The sequence below is a fragment of the Pseudorca crassidens genome, chromosome 4, assembly GCF_039906515.1.
Source record: "Pseudorca crassidens isolate mPseCra1 chromosome 4, mPseCra1.hap1, whole genome shotgun sequence".
Classification (NCBI taxonomy): Eukaryota; Metazoa; Chordata; class Mammalia; order Artiodactyla; family Delphinidae; genus Pseudorca; species Pseudorca crassidens.
In genome coordinates, this window is record NC_090299.1 from 10,139,623 (window position 1) to 10,157,279 (window position 17,657).

The window sequence follows — 17,657 nt, forward strand, 5'->3', positions numbered from 1 at the left end:
ATTTTTCCAAACACTTATTTTGACAAAAACATTTACAGATATGCTTTTTATGGAATAACGTAGTAATTATCCAATTTTCAGCTGAAACATAGTTATTGGCATAAATATGAACCTTGGAACACTTGATGACAAACTAATGTCAATTTTCCAGTTTGTGTAAAATATACAATTAAATATCCAACACAAGTAATATTAGAATCTTGTGTAGGATTCCAGCTAACACCAACATTAAAAGAGAAAAAAAAGCCCTACTGATTACAACATTTTTACAAGCAGTAAAAATAATGTCTTCCTCATAATACAGAGATCTATTTCCTCTACAGTGTCATGGTTAATTTTGTTATATTATGCAATATGAACTCATCCTCAAAAAGTACAACCAGGACCCCAAAAAATAAAGGAACAACCAAAATTGATTGTATCACTTATCTGTTTCTCAAAAAGCACCATATTATCATGTTAACAGCTTCCGATAATGAAATAGCCGTTAGTTAAATAAATTTACTCTTATGTTAAGCATAATCTCTGTCTGTTCTTTCTCTGGTAATTGATAGATATAATTAAAAATTAAACTAAATTAAAAACATAATGCTTCTCTATGGGTTGCAAATATGCACAACTCTATCCATACAACAGAATCATTAAAATAGAACACAGAAAATATATTTATAATCACTTGTTGAACTCAATGATTTAAAAACTCTTTGATAATTTAGACAACACTTAAGAGGACAGGTTATAAAAATTTTATTGAAATAAATTTCACATATAATCTTTTCAATCCCTACAGTTAAAAGAAATGTATCTCTAGGAAAAAGAATATGGTTAAGTGCCTAGACATAATTTATAAATATAATGTCATATACTATATCAATTAAAAAATCAGAAATAAAATCCTGATTTTTATCTGTAAATTTTCCAGCTTACAATTTGTCCATGTCTTTTTGTATGTAATTATATTTTGGGGTTCAATCTTTCAAATCTTCTATACTGTCCCCACCTAAACTGATGTAGTTAATTAGAAATCACTAACACAGTAATTAGGGAGTCTTATTAGACCTAGATATAAAACTTCCAAGATTTTTATTATAATTTAGGAAACATTAAATGGACTCACATTATGCTGAGTTTAGTCCTGATTCAGTAGTATTATTTAATCTTGAACAATGAACCTTATAGTCCAAAACAGTTTCCAAGCTATATTGTCTAAATGATACTAATTCCTATTAAAAGGATTTCAGAAGACTCAGACTCACTCAAAAAAAGTCTGGCACGTTGAGTATTGAACAATGTTTAATAATATTTATAAGCAATTGAATTTGTATATTCCAGACTTATTTACAATATCTTTATAATTTGATGCATTTAAATTTTGACCCAAAATCTTCAGTATGATGAGGCAGGAAAAATTCCCAAGTAGATATTCCTTTTCACTGAATAATTCTATTTATATTTTAATTGATAATCTTCCTTTGTTAGGCTCACATGATGCACAAATGCTTATATGGATTTACTTCCAATGTACAAAAAAAGAAAGAGAATGAAAATGGTCTGTAATATAAAATGAGGTATATAAATATATTAACGTGCTAAATGTTGATTCAATAAAATGCAAAGTGTGCGCAAAGTAAACTGCTTTATGTAGATGAAGAATCATTTACGAAGCAGTGTAAAACACTGAAAAAGATATAAATTACTTTAACCAATTGTCTTCTCTATATGACCTTAAATGTTTTATTTCACCATGTATCCATGAACTCAAAAATGTAATTAATAACATGTAAATAAATAACTCCTACCTGGGAACTAAATAAGAAATATAAGTGACCATAATGAAGAAAATGTATATATGTATATACATTAGCTTTATAAAAATGTGAAGGATGAGAGCTAAAGTATGAAAGCTTTATTAGTAAATAAAACATGTAAAAGATTGTTTTACAGACCTGGTAAGAAAGGGGGGCAATTAATATTCTAAGAGTGTTAAGAAATTAAAAAAAAAATTAATTCCCCCTTAGAATATGAGGTAAGACCCTTGAATAAATCAAAAGAAGTTTAAAATCTTAAAGTACTGAAAAACACCATCATATTTCACAAAACATCTTGGTTAGGTGTATTTCAATATTTTGAATGAGTTCAATATCTATCTTCCCTCATAAAACCTTGTAGGTACTATCTAGAGAGAAATACAACTAATTTAAAACATGTTTTTTTAATTGGAAGAAAAGAAGAGAGTTTGCCTAGAGATATCAAAAGCTGTGTGTAGATGTGTGTGTCAAGTAAAGTATGATGACAGTATTAAAGAAAGTTTGGGTGCTTTAAAAACACTCATTAGTCCATTAATTCATTTTCTATCACATAATTATTTTGCGTTTATAATATGCATGGCTGGGTAATGAGTCTAAATATGCCAAGGGAGTATTGGATATTAACTAGTTTCAATGCACCCAAAGGCACACATTTTAAATGATATGTGATAAGTCACAGAGAAGCACTGCTGTCTGAAAAAGTAAAACACAAATTGCCTACAGAAATTGCCAGATGTATAGATGTAAAATGAACAGTTCTGTTTCATATCTGCACCTCAGAAAGATTTTTATAGCTTTCATTTAAATCCTATTAGTTGAGGCAGACCATTGCTCAACAACTAAAGGGAGAAGAAACAAGATAGTCTTATGATATCTCATTTATCTAGAGCATACAAAGGTTCCAGTCAGCTGCTGCACCATTTAACTGGAGTAATTCCATAAATTGTGAATAGATTACCATTTTTCAAAGAAGTGAAATATTGTAAAATTCAGTGAACATTTAATTCTAACAGTAGATATATGGAGAATATGAACTGGGATCAGGTTTTTTCTGATCCTGAGTTGTCATTTGTTTCTTGCTCACAGAGTTGATGTGAGTAAACTATTTTGATTACGAGAGATTAATTCATAATTACAGAATAAAAGAATTTAATGGAAAAATAGAAATACTGGTGTGATTCAAAAACCAGAGATTTGTCACAAAGAGATAAACTAAAAAAGTAAGAAAATTAGTTAGACTCACAAATCTATAGGTATTCTTATAAAGACAAGTGAGAGAACAAAAATCTCAGAAATAGGATATTATTAAAAAAAAAAGTAGCACAACTTGGAGAAAAAGTGAACAGAAACAAACATATCTATTAAAAAGGAAAAATTACTGAAAAAGACGTCCATTCATTAGTAACATATGGACCTAACAGACAAAAATGTCAAAAGGCCACCTATAAAAATACTTTCTGTGGAATTTAATATTTGATAAAGTGATGCTATGCTTATGACATTAGAGGAATATACGAATTCCAGAGAAAACACTACACAGGGGTACATAAGTATGAGGGTAATCTGTACCAGTAAGAAAAGTCATTTTATTTTGAATACTGTATATGCTCCTATATATATTTCATAATTCGTTTGACTTCAACAAATTATGAAAACTTAGAGGGCCAACTAAGATAATGAAGGAATTGGAAGACGTGTGACTCAACAAAACACACTCTACGACTTCAAAAAAGTAAAAACTTGAAGTGTTAGGTAGAAATAATATAGATGCCAAAAAGAATGTTCCTAAAATGAGGGTTACTGAAAAGAAGTCAAAGTGTCAGCAGCATTTTAAATGCAATGTTTCAAAGTTCTGACATCTTTTCTTACGTTATGATATGTATGAGTTGGGTTGAAATTTCAAAAGGGCTCAAAAGTAGGCAAAAACAAAGTTAGGTCAGGAGACAGCTGCTTTTTTGACACACCTGGACTAGTCTAAATGTTGTATGCTATGAAAGCAGAATCAATTGTAACACTTTTCAATAAATGGTTTCCTACAGTCCTACGATTGTAGAAAATTTCATGGATTTAGGATTTAAAAATCATGATGTCCATGTAGGTTTTTTTCACTTTATTCAATATAATTTATTATTGTATGACCTTTTAAACAAATGAAAGAAAGATTTCACACATACATTTTAGATGAAATTTCATTGGCCATCTATCTTATGATTGTTTTCAATTCTTAGGGAATGACTAAGTTTTTGACAAGAAATCAACAGGTTTCCAAATAACAAATCCTCATACCTTTAGTACTGTATTGTTTAGGCGGATTTAAACTGAAAGATATGCTTGTTTCCAGACAAAAAAAATCTGAAGAGATAATGTTCAAAATGTGAAACCAAAATCATAAGCAAGAATGATTACAAAAATAATATTAAACATGTTGTTTTAACTTTTGGGCTTTTCTAAATTACATTAATGCTATAACTTTTACCAGTTATATTCTTGAACTTGAATTATTTTTATGATCTTTATTTTTTCAGACTATCTAGATGTTTTATGTATAACTTACTGTGTCAGTTGAAAGACTCAGTAATTTTAAATAACATGTCAGTAATTTTAAAGAAATTCTTGAATCCTGTATGAAAAATATAACTAGTTTTAAACTCCAGAGAATATTTTTATTTCATTTTAATAAGTGTTGAAAACAATTATTGATTTTTATTAAGACAAAGTATTTTCATATTTTTTATTACTTTAATAAAAATTAAAGCTAAATTTTAAAACATTTTAAGATAAATCTAAACACTATATTTTGACTATATGACCATGTTTAAATTTATTTCCTCCATCTTTCAGTGTATCCCTTTGGTCCTTATCAGAGTATTAGCAATATACAACATTATGACAAAAATAAGAGGAGGCATGCTTGTAAAGAGCTCATGACTAATGAGACAAGGTTTAAGAGATATGCTGAAAATTTCTCCTGATTAAAAAAATAAGTTCCATTCCATTAAATGTATTACGTATAGTCTTCATGGATCTTTTCTTATACATTAAAAAAAGAAGAAATATAATTGTATATAGGTATTTTTTTAGAAACACAAAGTACATTGTTTTTAATGTGCATACATGCACTTTTATGTAAAAGTTGTTTTCTTACAATTTTTAAGTTTAACTTTAGCAATCAGAGGTGTAGAAATGGAAAGTTCTTGGGTGTAGACAATGATCTCATTTGTATTATTAAGCGTATCACCATTTCCCTGTCATCATTTTATAAATGACAGTGGTAGCCTGATTAGGCTTTTTTTAGGGCTTTACAAAAATAACTAAATATACAGTTACTTTTCTTAACATCAAAATATTCATTATGTTCATTAAAAAACAAAATGCATGTTTAGCAAAAGAAAAACTGCTTCCTCAATAATTATTTAAACATTCTGATTTTAAATAAAGGTAATTAGTGCTAATTTTTAGCTTCTTTAATTACATAGGAACGTGCTTTTCAATTTAGAAGATGAGAATATTTCCATTCCTGATGATAAATGATACACGTATTAACAACTACCACCATGTGAATTTGGGGGGCAAAATTGTCAGGAATGGAGGGTTTTGGTTTAGCTTATACAGTTAGATTAACCATAAAATTGACTATGCCTATTAAATCAGAGCTAGGAAGTAATTTTAAAGATAACTGTGTGAGACTAAGATGACATTAAACACTAGAAGTTAAAAAAAAATTCAGACATGATTAAAGTTATATGAAGAACTGAGGAGAGTATAAATAAAAACAACAAAATGCTATTTTTCTGCTTCTTTTTCATCCCGTCCACACTTTATCCCAAACCCTAAATTTTGAGCAGTATGAGCTGAGCTGGCTAAAACAGAAGACGGAAATTGTTATTCAAAATTAATTAATTATAATACACATCGGGAATAATATGCAAACAAATCTTAATTTTCTTGGTAAAATAATAGATGCATTCTTTGATTTCTAGCAGCACATATATCTGATAACACATTTTATAATCCCTGAAATCAGGGATCTAAATGAAATACTAGATTATTAAAAAGTAGAGAAATTTGCGTTAAAATATATGTAGCATTAATATTTTTATCAACAAAAATTGTTACCATGATTCTTAAAATTAAACAGAAAAACTAGTCAGTAGAGAAAAGACATTTGTAGATGTTCAAAATTTCAGTTCTGTAATGTAAGTGAAATTTCCTCAAGGTTGGTACTCACTAAGAGTTAGAGGTTGAACTGATTTTTCACTATATTTGATGTAGATTTACCAGTTAATATATGCTAACAGGAAATATTTGTATTTATTTAGAAATACAAATTTGAATTACTCTGAATCATATGCCCTTTGAATTTTTACCTTGAAATTATTGATAATGTACTTCTATAATGTATATTATTACTTTAAGTGAAACACTACTGAGAATATGTTGTGTAAAATTTGGAAAAGCTTGGGTTTTGATAATAAGTAAAACTTTAAATCCAGAAAGAATGAATAAAATTTTAAATCCAGAATTTAGTTTGAGGGGCAAAGACTGAATCAGAGTCCTTATTTATTAAAATTTGATTTTTAGGCTACTTTAATAAATATATGCTAAAGAATCTCAAAGCATTGTTGTTTTTCAGAGTGGTTGTATAAAGTTATCCACTTCGAGACTATGGTCCCAATATCAAAAGAGCTGACTACAATTATCAATGTCTCAATGTTAGAATAAGCTACTATTTTAGATAAATGAATAATATTGCTGTGTTGATATGCTTTCATCGTGTAGTTCCTCTGATTCGGATAAGCAACGTGTATCCATGCCAACATATTACTAAATCACGTAGAATGATCAAACTGATGGCTGCAATGATTTCTGAATTTAGCTTGTGTTTAATGTCATTGTGGGAAAAGGATGATTAAGTGATAATGCTGGTAAGCAATAAGAAAACGAGATCTCTCAGTGACTTAACTGTGAAGAGATGTTTTTCCACCTTAAGCCCTTCAAAACACATGGAAATCAAGTCAGCAGGTGAGCAGTATTCAAAGGAAATAGGAAGATCATTTGAAAAATGTTTTCAACAACATCAAAAATTATCCTTGATTGTAGCCAACCACCATGTCCTAACCCAGGAATTTGTCTTCTTGTTAAGTATATCCATTTTTCGATTGTAAAGTGCTGTCTGCATCCAAGAGTCACTTTTATCCTTGTTTCTGAAAACAACCTGAACTCTATTTTTACTAAGAAGAATGGCATGTTGAACTTTATTTCCTGAAAGGGAATACTTTGCTACAGCCTTTTACGGAATACTTACTCAAATATGGTGGTTTGTAAGGCGCTCGTGTATTAGACAGCAGTCCATCCAGCTCTTTCCTCTCCAGGGTGCTGTGAAGGGCCTTCTCTTTGCCGAAGGTGGAGAAGGACCTCTCCGCCCCAGGCTGGGCTTCTGGAGTTTCAAACACCTCAGTGTCTGGAACAGAGTCCATGCCAGGAACATGCAGATTGCTACGATAATCAGCAGCCTGGCGTCCATCAGAAGGGACAAATGAAGGCATCCAGCACCGATCTGAGTGGCCCAGGGCTTTACATTCCTCGGTGCAGTTGGAGAAGAGATCCATACCTGCGAGCAGAAAACACAGAAGCTATGGAGGAAGCCTTCACCAACATGACCAGCTACCTAGAAGTGAAAAGTTACAGGCAGCATAAAGAGCAATGGGGGAAGGTATCTTGACAAATTTTTCTTGTTTTAACCTGACAGGAGCCAAAAATCGCTTTACATTATTTTATAAAGGGTAAGACTCTTGGCAAAGAGGCCTCTGAGATAGATGTTTCTAAACTACTCAGGATATCGGGGGGGGGGGGGAAATGTTGGCTCTAAATTATTTAAATAACTAGAAAATAGTGAGAATGAATATTTTAAAAAATCTCTCGTGAAGTTCATAACAGAGAAAAAACCGAAGTGGAAAACCTTCGTCATCCATAATCTCTAATGATGTTAAGTCATCTGATATTTTTTTTCTTAGAGACAAAAAAGGAAGAAATATGGGAAGTACTAGTGATGACATTTAGATTATAAAATCTGGACATGAAATAAAAAGTGAAATTCAACAGAAACATGGCATACATACTGATACATCAGTAAATAACAAGAATAAAATAAGATTACATGACCGGCCAAGAGCATGCTTTCTTAGGTTCCTAGAAAATGACTTCCTAAAAGTTATTTTTCAGTGACACTCTCGTAGTCCATATTACTACAAACCACTTATCATTTACCACCTTAGACAAGCCCAGAACAAATGACTGTAATTAGTGAAACCAAGGTAACAAGTGCTATGTGAGTCAGCTGCAGACGCTATTGACAAATACTTTATTACTTGTTCTATATTGGAAAACACTTGTCCTAGACAACACAGAGCTGTTTGCTTACTAATCCTAGATAGAATACCAAGACTTCAAACGACATCTTCAAGTTTCATTGTCTCCCATAGATTGACAAGAATATTAAACACGTTATTTATCAAGAAATCTCACTCACTTTCTTAAGAAAACATAACAATTTGGGGGCACTATAGAATACCATTTGTTATTCATTTTGATAACTAGCAGTAGGTGAAAAACTAAGTACATAAACAAAATCACATTTTAACGTGTTTCTAAACAGAGCAACGCATTTATTAAATATGTTTAAAAACAGGATCAATTTGAAATAACCAAGGTGTGATTAGTCCGTACGTCTGAAACTCTCAAATGCATGGAATGCCTGGTGTGGAAAAACTAGGGATTATTTTTTTGACCAACAGAGTAATATTTATGTCACGAACACACTTGATTTTTTTTCTTTAAATGTGATGAGTGATTTGAGCTCTTGAACAAGTTTTAGTTTGCAAATTCCTAACGGTATTCTACTAGTACTAATTTACTTTTTTGTGTATATATTTTAACATCTCTCTATATAATATAAAGAAATCAATTTTTCACAATTATTAACCCTCCAGATTATCCTCAAGTATTTTGGAGTTAAGAACAGCTAATTACATGTATCATGTTTTAAGAAATAACACCAAGCTTCTTATCATATATTAATCTCACTTTATAATGACTTTTTTATTTTAAATTAAACTATGTATAATGCTAAGTCTGACTTCAAGTCTAACATTCCATTGATAATTGATGCATAAGCCTGGAAGTAAATTACTGATCAGTGAACTGTTGAGGAACGTAAACATGAGCTGAAGCCAAGATAAGGAATCAGACTAAGAACAGCATGTAAAACATGTCAATTTTTCTGTAGACACCAGGGAAGTTCAGTTATCCTATGCCTGTAAGGAGATAGGTATTTAAAAAAAAAAAAGAGGAAGGGAAGGAGAATATCCCTGATGCATACTGACATACGAGCTAGGTAGAAGTTAGAGAACCAGAGACATCTCTTTTTGAGGCACTGTACTCTAAATGCTCCCTATTTATAGTGTGATAAGGAATAAAAGGCCTTTTTGATAGGTGGAACTACCATTAATAGTAAATTATGAGCAAATATATATTTTAAAAATAAATTCATGTCATTAAATTTGAAGTTGATGGAAAAAATTCAAATTTTAAGACAGAATTGTTTTATTGGATCCTGATAAAGATGGGTACTAATGTAAAATTTGATATTAATACAGTTTTTCATCACATAACTGATCAAACCCTTTCAAATATATCTCATGAGACCATTAACAATCTTTCACATCTGTTTGAGCACTGTACCCAAGTATTCTTATAATTTTGAAAATGATAATCACAGAGAAAAATTTTAATAATCTAGTCTCTCAACATTATCATTAAGATGTTTGCCTATGTTAGAGGGTACTTTTAGTAGAATTTGTTTTTATGGGTAGTTCATATTCAGTTGTGCCCATTTTCTTCTCTCGAAGTATATGTTTTTCTGCCTCTTTGACTTATTAGAGGCTAGTTAAAATTCCCTTAGATGATGAAGTAAAGTTCTCATGAATTGAGAACCTGTAAAACAAAACGTATCATGTGCATAACAAGAAAAGTGAGGAATATGATAAAGTTTTCTGTTGGAAGAACACTGTTACTTGCCTGAAAGGGGAACACTTGTAAATAATGTTCTTAACAAATTTATGAGCTACTCCTTTTGAAGTGGGGTCCCCATAGTGATAACACAGCTTTATATAACTACAAGGAAAGGGAATATGGCACACATTCTGCCTGTAGATGTTTCACCAGTTTTACTGATAAAACAAGTATACTAATTTCTCATGAGGAAAATATCAGGCACAGAAACAATTTTTTAAAATCATATAAATAGTACATCAATCAATTTCAAATAAGTTTTAGAAACATTCACTGAAAATGTTTTTTTTCATTTGTCTTAGATATATAGTTTGAGAACCAAATACATCTTGCCCATTTACTGGTCCTCACCTTAGGGAGCCATTGACTAAAATTATTTTTAAATTATTTTATCTTTTTTCATATATCACTAATCCCATTAAATATATATATATATATATATATATATATATTTTTTTTTTTTTTCGGTACGCGTGCCTCTCACTGTTGCGGCCTCTCCCGTTGCGGAGCACAGGCTCCGGACGCGCAGGCTCAGCGGCCATGGCTCACGGGCCCAGCCACTCAGCGGCATGTGGGATCCTCCCGGACCAGGGCACGAACCCGTGTCCCTGAATCGGCAGGCGGACTCTCAACCACTGCGCCACCAGGGAAGCCCTAAATATATTATTTTAATAACCAGATAAGCAGAGGTATATTTAAGTTTTGTGGTGGTAAATGACTGCACAGAGGACAGGAATGTCAGTTATTTCAGTACATGGGACATTTAAAAATGCACACCTTTCACATTGCTTTCAGAATATTTTAACAGCTCAAACTGAAGTCCCAAGAGAAAATAAGTTTAACTTCTTTTTTTTTTTTCTTCTTGTTCAAATGCCCTTACTTTAGAACCTGTGGGATTTGTATAGCAGACAAATACAGGCCAAGCCTGAGTTTTGAAGTTCTGGTAATTCCTAAGAAGCATTTCAACATACATATTTTATTTACAATTTCTTATCCTATTTATTTATTTTTTTCCACTTCTCAGGAATGTCTGTTCTGCAAGGCATGACAGCTGAAGTAATAGACTGCCTGTTATGCAAAGATATATTCAGACAAATTTTAAAATACATCTTTTTTAACTAGCAAGTAACTTGATCCCTTACAGTCAGAGGCAGTGATATTACCACTGAGAACAAACTGATTCCAAAAAGGTATCTGTATTCAATTTGTGCTGTTTTCTGATGAATGTAACACTATAAAATTACATGCTCATTTCTCTCTCACGTACCAAGCCTTCAGAAAATATGTGGGTTTTTTTCCCCAAATATGATAAATAATTTAAAAAATCAACACTCAAGTTTTGGAGGAAATTTCAAGTCTTCCTTTAATTATTTAACACTGGAGAAATTACAGATATTAACTCTAACCATAAAAATTGCTCTAAGTTTTAGAAAAATTTGATTTGAGAGCAGAGACTTAACAACATAATTCACCCATGAAAGAAATCAGAACATGCACATCAAAATTTTCTCCTTACTTATCTTGCAAAACGTTTATATTTTTCTCTGTTTTCTCTTAACATTGGTCTTATATTGTTTCCAATTGTAAATGTCTCCTCATTATCAAGTTGTAGCTCACATTTTCACCAGAAACCTTAACAGAAAGTTTTTGCTTATTCAGGCAATGGTATGAATTCACTTTATTTATAAAGCCAGAAACTAATTGCCATTATCTAAATTCTTATTGGAGTCAGGAAAGGGGAATTTGTATTTTATGACAAACCAAGAATTCTCTTATTGACATTGTAGTAGTGCAGTGGCTTAATGCATTTCATGATATACTTTTATCTACTAGTATGAAAATACCAATAATACGAATCACTTAATTTTTTAAATTTATAGCCAAGTTTTGACCATGTGTCATGTATAAATCTCATGATAATTAGGTAAGAAATTGACACATTTAGAAGCTAAGTTCCCTTTATAGCTAAAAGAAAAATTTACAAGAAGAGAAATTTGAAAATTTTCAGGTAAATATAACAAGTAACATTAACTGAATCATCACTTACTAGTGTTTTCTTCTTCAATACATATTTCAAGAAGGCACAATTATTAAAAATAAACTCATAATTAATCCTAGTATGTACATGGTAAGTATTTAATAAATGGAAAAAAATTTCTCACAATTAAATAGATTGCCTTAGATCTACCTCCAATAATATTAAAATGTTTAAGAATATACAACTAAAAATGTTGTATCAGTATTTAAATTAGACAAAAGTTCTATCTTTTAATCTAATGGTATTATAAAATTGAAAATATATTGGTTTTAAGTTCATTTTATTGTTTTTTTTATCTTTTTTTTTTTTTTTTTTTTTTGCTATTTAAGCTGTGATTAATCAGTTTCTCCCCTTGTGATGGTTTATGTAAGCGTTTACCACATCTCCTTGGACTTCTGCCATATCTAACCAATACATCAATACTGCACTGAAAAAAACGGAAAGCACCTTGACAAGGCTATAGAAAGTAAGTGCCACAGAGCAGTGGTCAAGCCGAAGAATTTCACACATGGAGCCAGGTGCAGTGGAAAACTGAAAAAGCTTATGTGATTCTCTGTGCAGCTGCCTCCGTGTTTAAAGCCCTTCTATGAACAAGATTGGTGACTGCAAATGGCTTAGAAAGGAGAAAAGCAAGGGGCGGAGGGAGGAGAAAGAACAAAAAGGAAAACTATTCATAGAAGAATAAATAGAAGGAATATCCAAATAAATAAATACAAGCTAATGTTAACATAGAAAAAGAAAGTGGGAATAAATAAAAACTTAGGAAGTTTAAACAGGTGAAGCACTAAGCTAAACAGTGTATATAATGTAATATGAAATGAGGTACAAACTAAAGAATTCAGAATCTATTTCTTTTCAGTGCTGTTTTTCCTTGATAGTCTAACTTTCCCCCTTTATAACCTAGCTCAGTGGGATCTGCTTATTAGCACAAAAGTTTTTCATATTCTAAACCTGGAAATGTATGTGCTATGAAGAATATTCTCTAAATATTGCAAAATTGGAAGACCATCAATACTTGGTTTTAGAAGGTAATAAAACAGATGTACTTATTTACCTGAAATAGGCTTAACTTTTTGGAAATACTGTAGCTACTTGGTGTAAAGTTTATAGTACACAACAAAGAATGGACAGGAAAAAGTCATTAACATCTTAATTCTCTGCATTTAGGGTTTCATACTTTACAAGGTAAACACTTCAAAATCATTTTTACAATAAAATTAGACATATTAAATCTGACTTAAATTCAGCACACGAAGGTATAATTACTTCTTAATACGAGTGTGTTATTACAATTTAAAACAGCTATCATTGTGCCCAGTATGTGGTGGCAGCTCTATAACTGCTAATGAAGTAGATTGTTAATTCTGTAATACTTTTACATGTTTAAGAACTTAAAGATAGAAAAAAGAATTTGCCATTTTGATAAGAAAAACTGCCTGCTTTTAAATATGTTTTCCTTACACAATTTAGCATTTAAAATTTCCTTTTAATGTTTTGACATCTCAAATAATTTAAAAGAAACATTACCGAAATGGCAACATTGAGCGCCTGTGAAATGAAAGAGCTAGTGGGAAGGCGCACTGATAAGAATGTATTCCCATCCATGTTCCAAATTTAACACTTTTTGCAGATGTTTATTCATTTCTCTTTTTTCGGTTAAGTTATTATGGCTCATTATGTCTGAGGGGACTAAACTAATTGAAATGTTCATTGAGGTTGGAGTGCTACAGAAAAAAACCCAAAAAACTAAAAAAACAAAGTAGGGGGGAGTGGGAAAGGAATAAAGTGCACCCAAGGAACCATGCAGCAGTGGATATTCTTTTTTTTGTTTTTAATATCAAGCATTTTGTTTCCAAAGTTTTAAAAGGCAGACTATTAAATTAGAAACTGTGAAAAAAGGAATAGGAATGAGCAATTCTAAACATATACCTTTTAAAAGATAACAATAAATCATATGTCATATATAGGCCAAAAATGAAAGGGACTTTGTACTCAAATATAAACTTCTGGCAAGATCTGGTTTGTTGTCAGGTTCCCAGACACTAAATAGATGCTCTGTTCACTTAGCGTGAAGGCCCGCAAGGGGCAGGGACCTCCGGGAATTCTTGGCAGTTCTCAAGTCTCATTAGGTCTGCATATTAATGACTTGCAGCAATATAAAGAGACCCTTGAGCAGTCTTTTTTTCCCCTCCTCCTGCCTGCGTTTCCCAAGGCTAAGGCAGCCTCAGACACGGCACACATAAGCCAAGTGAGAGGCTTGCAGCCACCACTGCTGCCAGGCGACCGTGGGGCTGATACTGCCCTTTGGCACACTGCGTCAGCACCGTTCAGAGGCCCAGGGAGCGTGTTAAGGAATGGGTGCTCTCGAGGATCAATGGTACCTTGAAAATGAGAACCCTATCACCCTACACTTAATCACTAACCAAAATAAAACTCAAAGCTCAAGTGAATGAAGTTGGACCTTGAGACAGTCCAGTGATGGGCGTCTTAGAAGTTATAAAAGTTAGCTTGCCTTTGCCTTTCTTTATGTGTCAGATAAACACAAAACTCAACTGAAAAAGCAAAAGCAAAAAAAAAAAAATCAACAAGCACCCTTCATAGTTGAAATGCAAATTAAGTGGAAAGAAAACCCAAACCTTGTGAAATTGTTTTCATTATTTTAAGGTACATATTTTATTTCTTTTAAGTGTTTTTCTTTAATTATTAGTAGTTAGAGTTATCAGGATCCTATAAAACTTAAAGGGTAAATTTATATAGAAAAAGTAAAGGAAGATAAAGTAAAACAAAGTAAAAAATACGTATCACATTGCAACCTCCATCAGTGAATACCATTAAGCCCGCATACAAATATACCTAGAGTTCAACTTTTGAACATGGATCCAATGAAAATATGAGGGAACCTAGGATGCTTCAGAAAATACACATTATCAAATGTTAACTAGTGTCCTGAAGCCTAAGAACCCGGGATTGGAAATCCTGCTTTCAACCTATTCATGATTTTAATCACCATTCCTTCTCTCATTCAATATTCGTTGACATGTAAAATGCATTGCTCTGGAAATGGAGAAATTTGGATTCTGGTCCCCAGTCATCCACTCATCCTCTTGTGACCTTGTGCAGGTCAACCAATTTCATTCATCTTCAGTTACCTCATCCGTAAGCAAGTCTAATAATATCGTAATTGACTGAAGACTGAGGACTGGACCACGCGAGAAATCTCTGGCTTTTGTATGCAGTATAATTCCAGGAAAGAACATTGCATAAAAAAGAAACGTTTCATAGTCTAACATATTCCACAATGAATTTCTAGCTTTCATTCTCTGAAGGAACAGTAAATATTACAATCCTCTTCGAGTATACAATTGTCGACATAGGATGGCACCATTCTTCTGTAGATTTACTAACACTAAAAATTACCTAGAACATCATCCTTTCAGGATTGATTTTTGAAAAACACTATAAAAGTCAGCATTGCCCTTTGATCACACTTACCAGCTGACTGGCCGCGGTTGGTGGCATCGTGATCACTATCTCCCTGTTCGCTGTCTCCATGGCCACTGTCCTTAGAGCTTACTATGTCGGCTTCCTGGAATGCAGAACTAGAAGTACAAAAATGTGAATATTAGAATAAAAAAGGTGAAGAAACACAGAAAACATTCTTCTGCCACCACATGGTCACTGATGGTGCTGCAGATGCCTAGAGCTCTCAGGTGGCTTTATTTCTGCTTAAAGCTATTTTTCATAACCTTAAGCCTAACTCTCTAAAATTAAACATTAGCAGTTAGTTGGAGCTGTTAAGGCATGTAAAGTTTAGCCATTATTCTGTGATTGGAACTAAGCATATGTTTATATCATTTTCAGAGAAGATATATATATGTATATATCTGGAACAGCTAGGAAGATTATTAGAAGCAGTGTAGGAGTGTAAACTGACAAAATATTCAAGTATACTTAGTGGTTATATGTAAATGAAACACACCAATATTTTTAAAGTTTATTGTCTAGGAAACCTAACGTAATCAGTATTTATGTCCTGCCCTAATTGGAAATACTTTATCATTTTCTATTTTGATATTGAATAATATACCTAATTCCTACTTTTAGTAGGTAGTAATTTGTCCATACACCAAGGTAGGAAAAAAAAAAAGGAGTCCATACCTGTTAACTCGGCGAGGTCTGTCAACTAGATAGCTGAGCTCTGCTCGCTGGTGTTTAGTCTAGAAAAAAAATAAATAAATCAAGAGCATTTGAATGCTAAGGGTTTAACTAACAAGTCTGCTTTTGAAGTTAGGAACTAATTCTAGCTTAAGTAATTGTGTACATTTTTATGAATTTCTTAGCTGTCCTAAAACCTCAGACTAGTGATTGCTGGGTAAAGGCAAGAAGATATGCAGAGACACTTCAATCTAGATTTTCAGTAAAGGTTAAAAAAAAAAATGCAGAGATAAAAGGCCAATTTTAAGTGTGTGTGTGTGTGTGTGTGTGTGTGTGTTAAGGAGAGAATGCAAATGACCTCATAGCTGGGGCTCATAAACTATTGTCTCCAATAGGGTCAACCTAGTTATATATGCTGCAGTCTTTCTGTTTCAGTGGCCTAAAAACAGTGTTTAGGTGCATATACTGGTTGACACAAGAAAAACAGCACGCTCAATAAGAAAAAGTTTGGATATTTTATGGAATTATTTGGTTGTTTATTTTCAAAATGTGCTTAAGATACAAATGAGCTGTACAAATATTCATGAAAGTCAATGAATAATATCTAAGACTCAAAATAAATGAAATAACCTGCCAAGAAAGGAGTTCATAATCCTCCCTTCCCTCCTGGCCCCAATTCTTTTTCCCCTCCAAACACCCCTTGCCTTCTCCTCCCCGCCTCCAGCACCCACACGCCTTTTCCGGTCCAAACTTTCTTTTACAGAAATCAACTCCGTTCTCCCCCCCTCCCTCCCTCCTTTCAACTTCGCTACTTCTCCATCTTATAAAAAGAAATCGGAATTGACAAGCCAAATTCTTGGATGAAGAAAGCCAACAGCAGTGAGTTATCCAAAACGGTGGCAAGAAGGTAATTATTAGCTAAAAGATATACTCAAGACAACAATTGTTTAAGCCTTCCGTTAGTTTACGTTTACAGGGGTTTGTGCCAAAGCAACTTCATTCAAATTCACACTGTGTGGGCGTTCGGCTTCAAGAGCGTCTGTAAATGCTGTCCAGAGCAGAACTGAAGGCTTTCTTTGCAACCCGAGTTCAAACGACAAGGATCTGATAACTCATTCACTAAAACATGCATTCAAGTTTAGACAACTGTGCAAAGTTAAACAATCTATAGCTTACTTTTACACGCGACTGAAAGCATCGATAAACAAAGCAAAACAATGAACTTTATTAACGCCTGGGACAAATGCAAAGAGAAAAAAAAAACACCTTTGCCAGCGCCAGAAGGTCCCTCCACCGCATTTCCCTCTCCCCACAGCGCACTTTCCCCTTTACCCCCAGATTTCTAAGAAGGGAAAAGACTGAGAGGGGGGTTGGGATTTTAAAGGAAAGATGCCAGAGGGAAGAGGGAAGGTACCAAGGTGGCAAAGCACCAAAGGAGGGGAATGAAAATAAACGTGGAGGGGTGGAGCGCAGAAAATTAGGGACAACACGAAGTTTAAGTTATACACGAAAGTGTGGGAGAGGTGACTCCCCATTCCTGCCTCCACAAAGATACAAGTGAGCTAATATCCTAAAAATAAATACAC

At 32.7% G+C, this 17,657-nt stretch overlaps 1 protein-coding gene across 1 annotated transcript in view; it reads right to left on the reverse strand.

The window, feature by feature from the left end:
- PCDH10 (protocadherin 10) overlaps window positions 1-17,657 on the reverse strand; it is a 39,303-nt gene that overhangs the window by 18,133 nt on the left and 3,513 nt on the right. The window contains exons 2-4 of the mRNA XM_067735072.1: window positions 16,075-16,133; window positions 15,409-15,515; window positions 7,114-7,419 (exon numbers count right to left, since the gene is read on the reverse strand). Of these exons, the coding sequence (XP_067591173.1) occupies window positions 7,114-7,419; window positions 15,409-15,515; window positions 16,075-16,133 (472 nt within the window). The remainder of the gene's footprint in view (window positions 1-7,113; window positions 7,420-15,408; window positions 15,516-16,074; window positions 16,134-17,657) is intronic.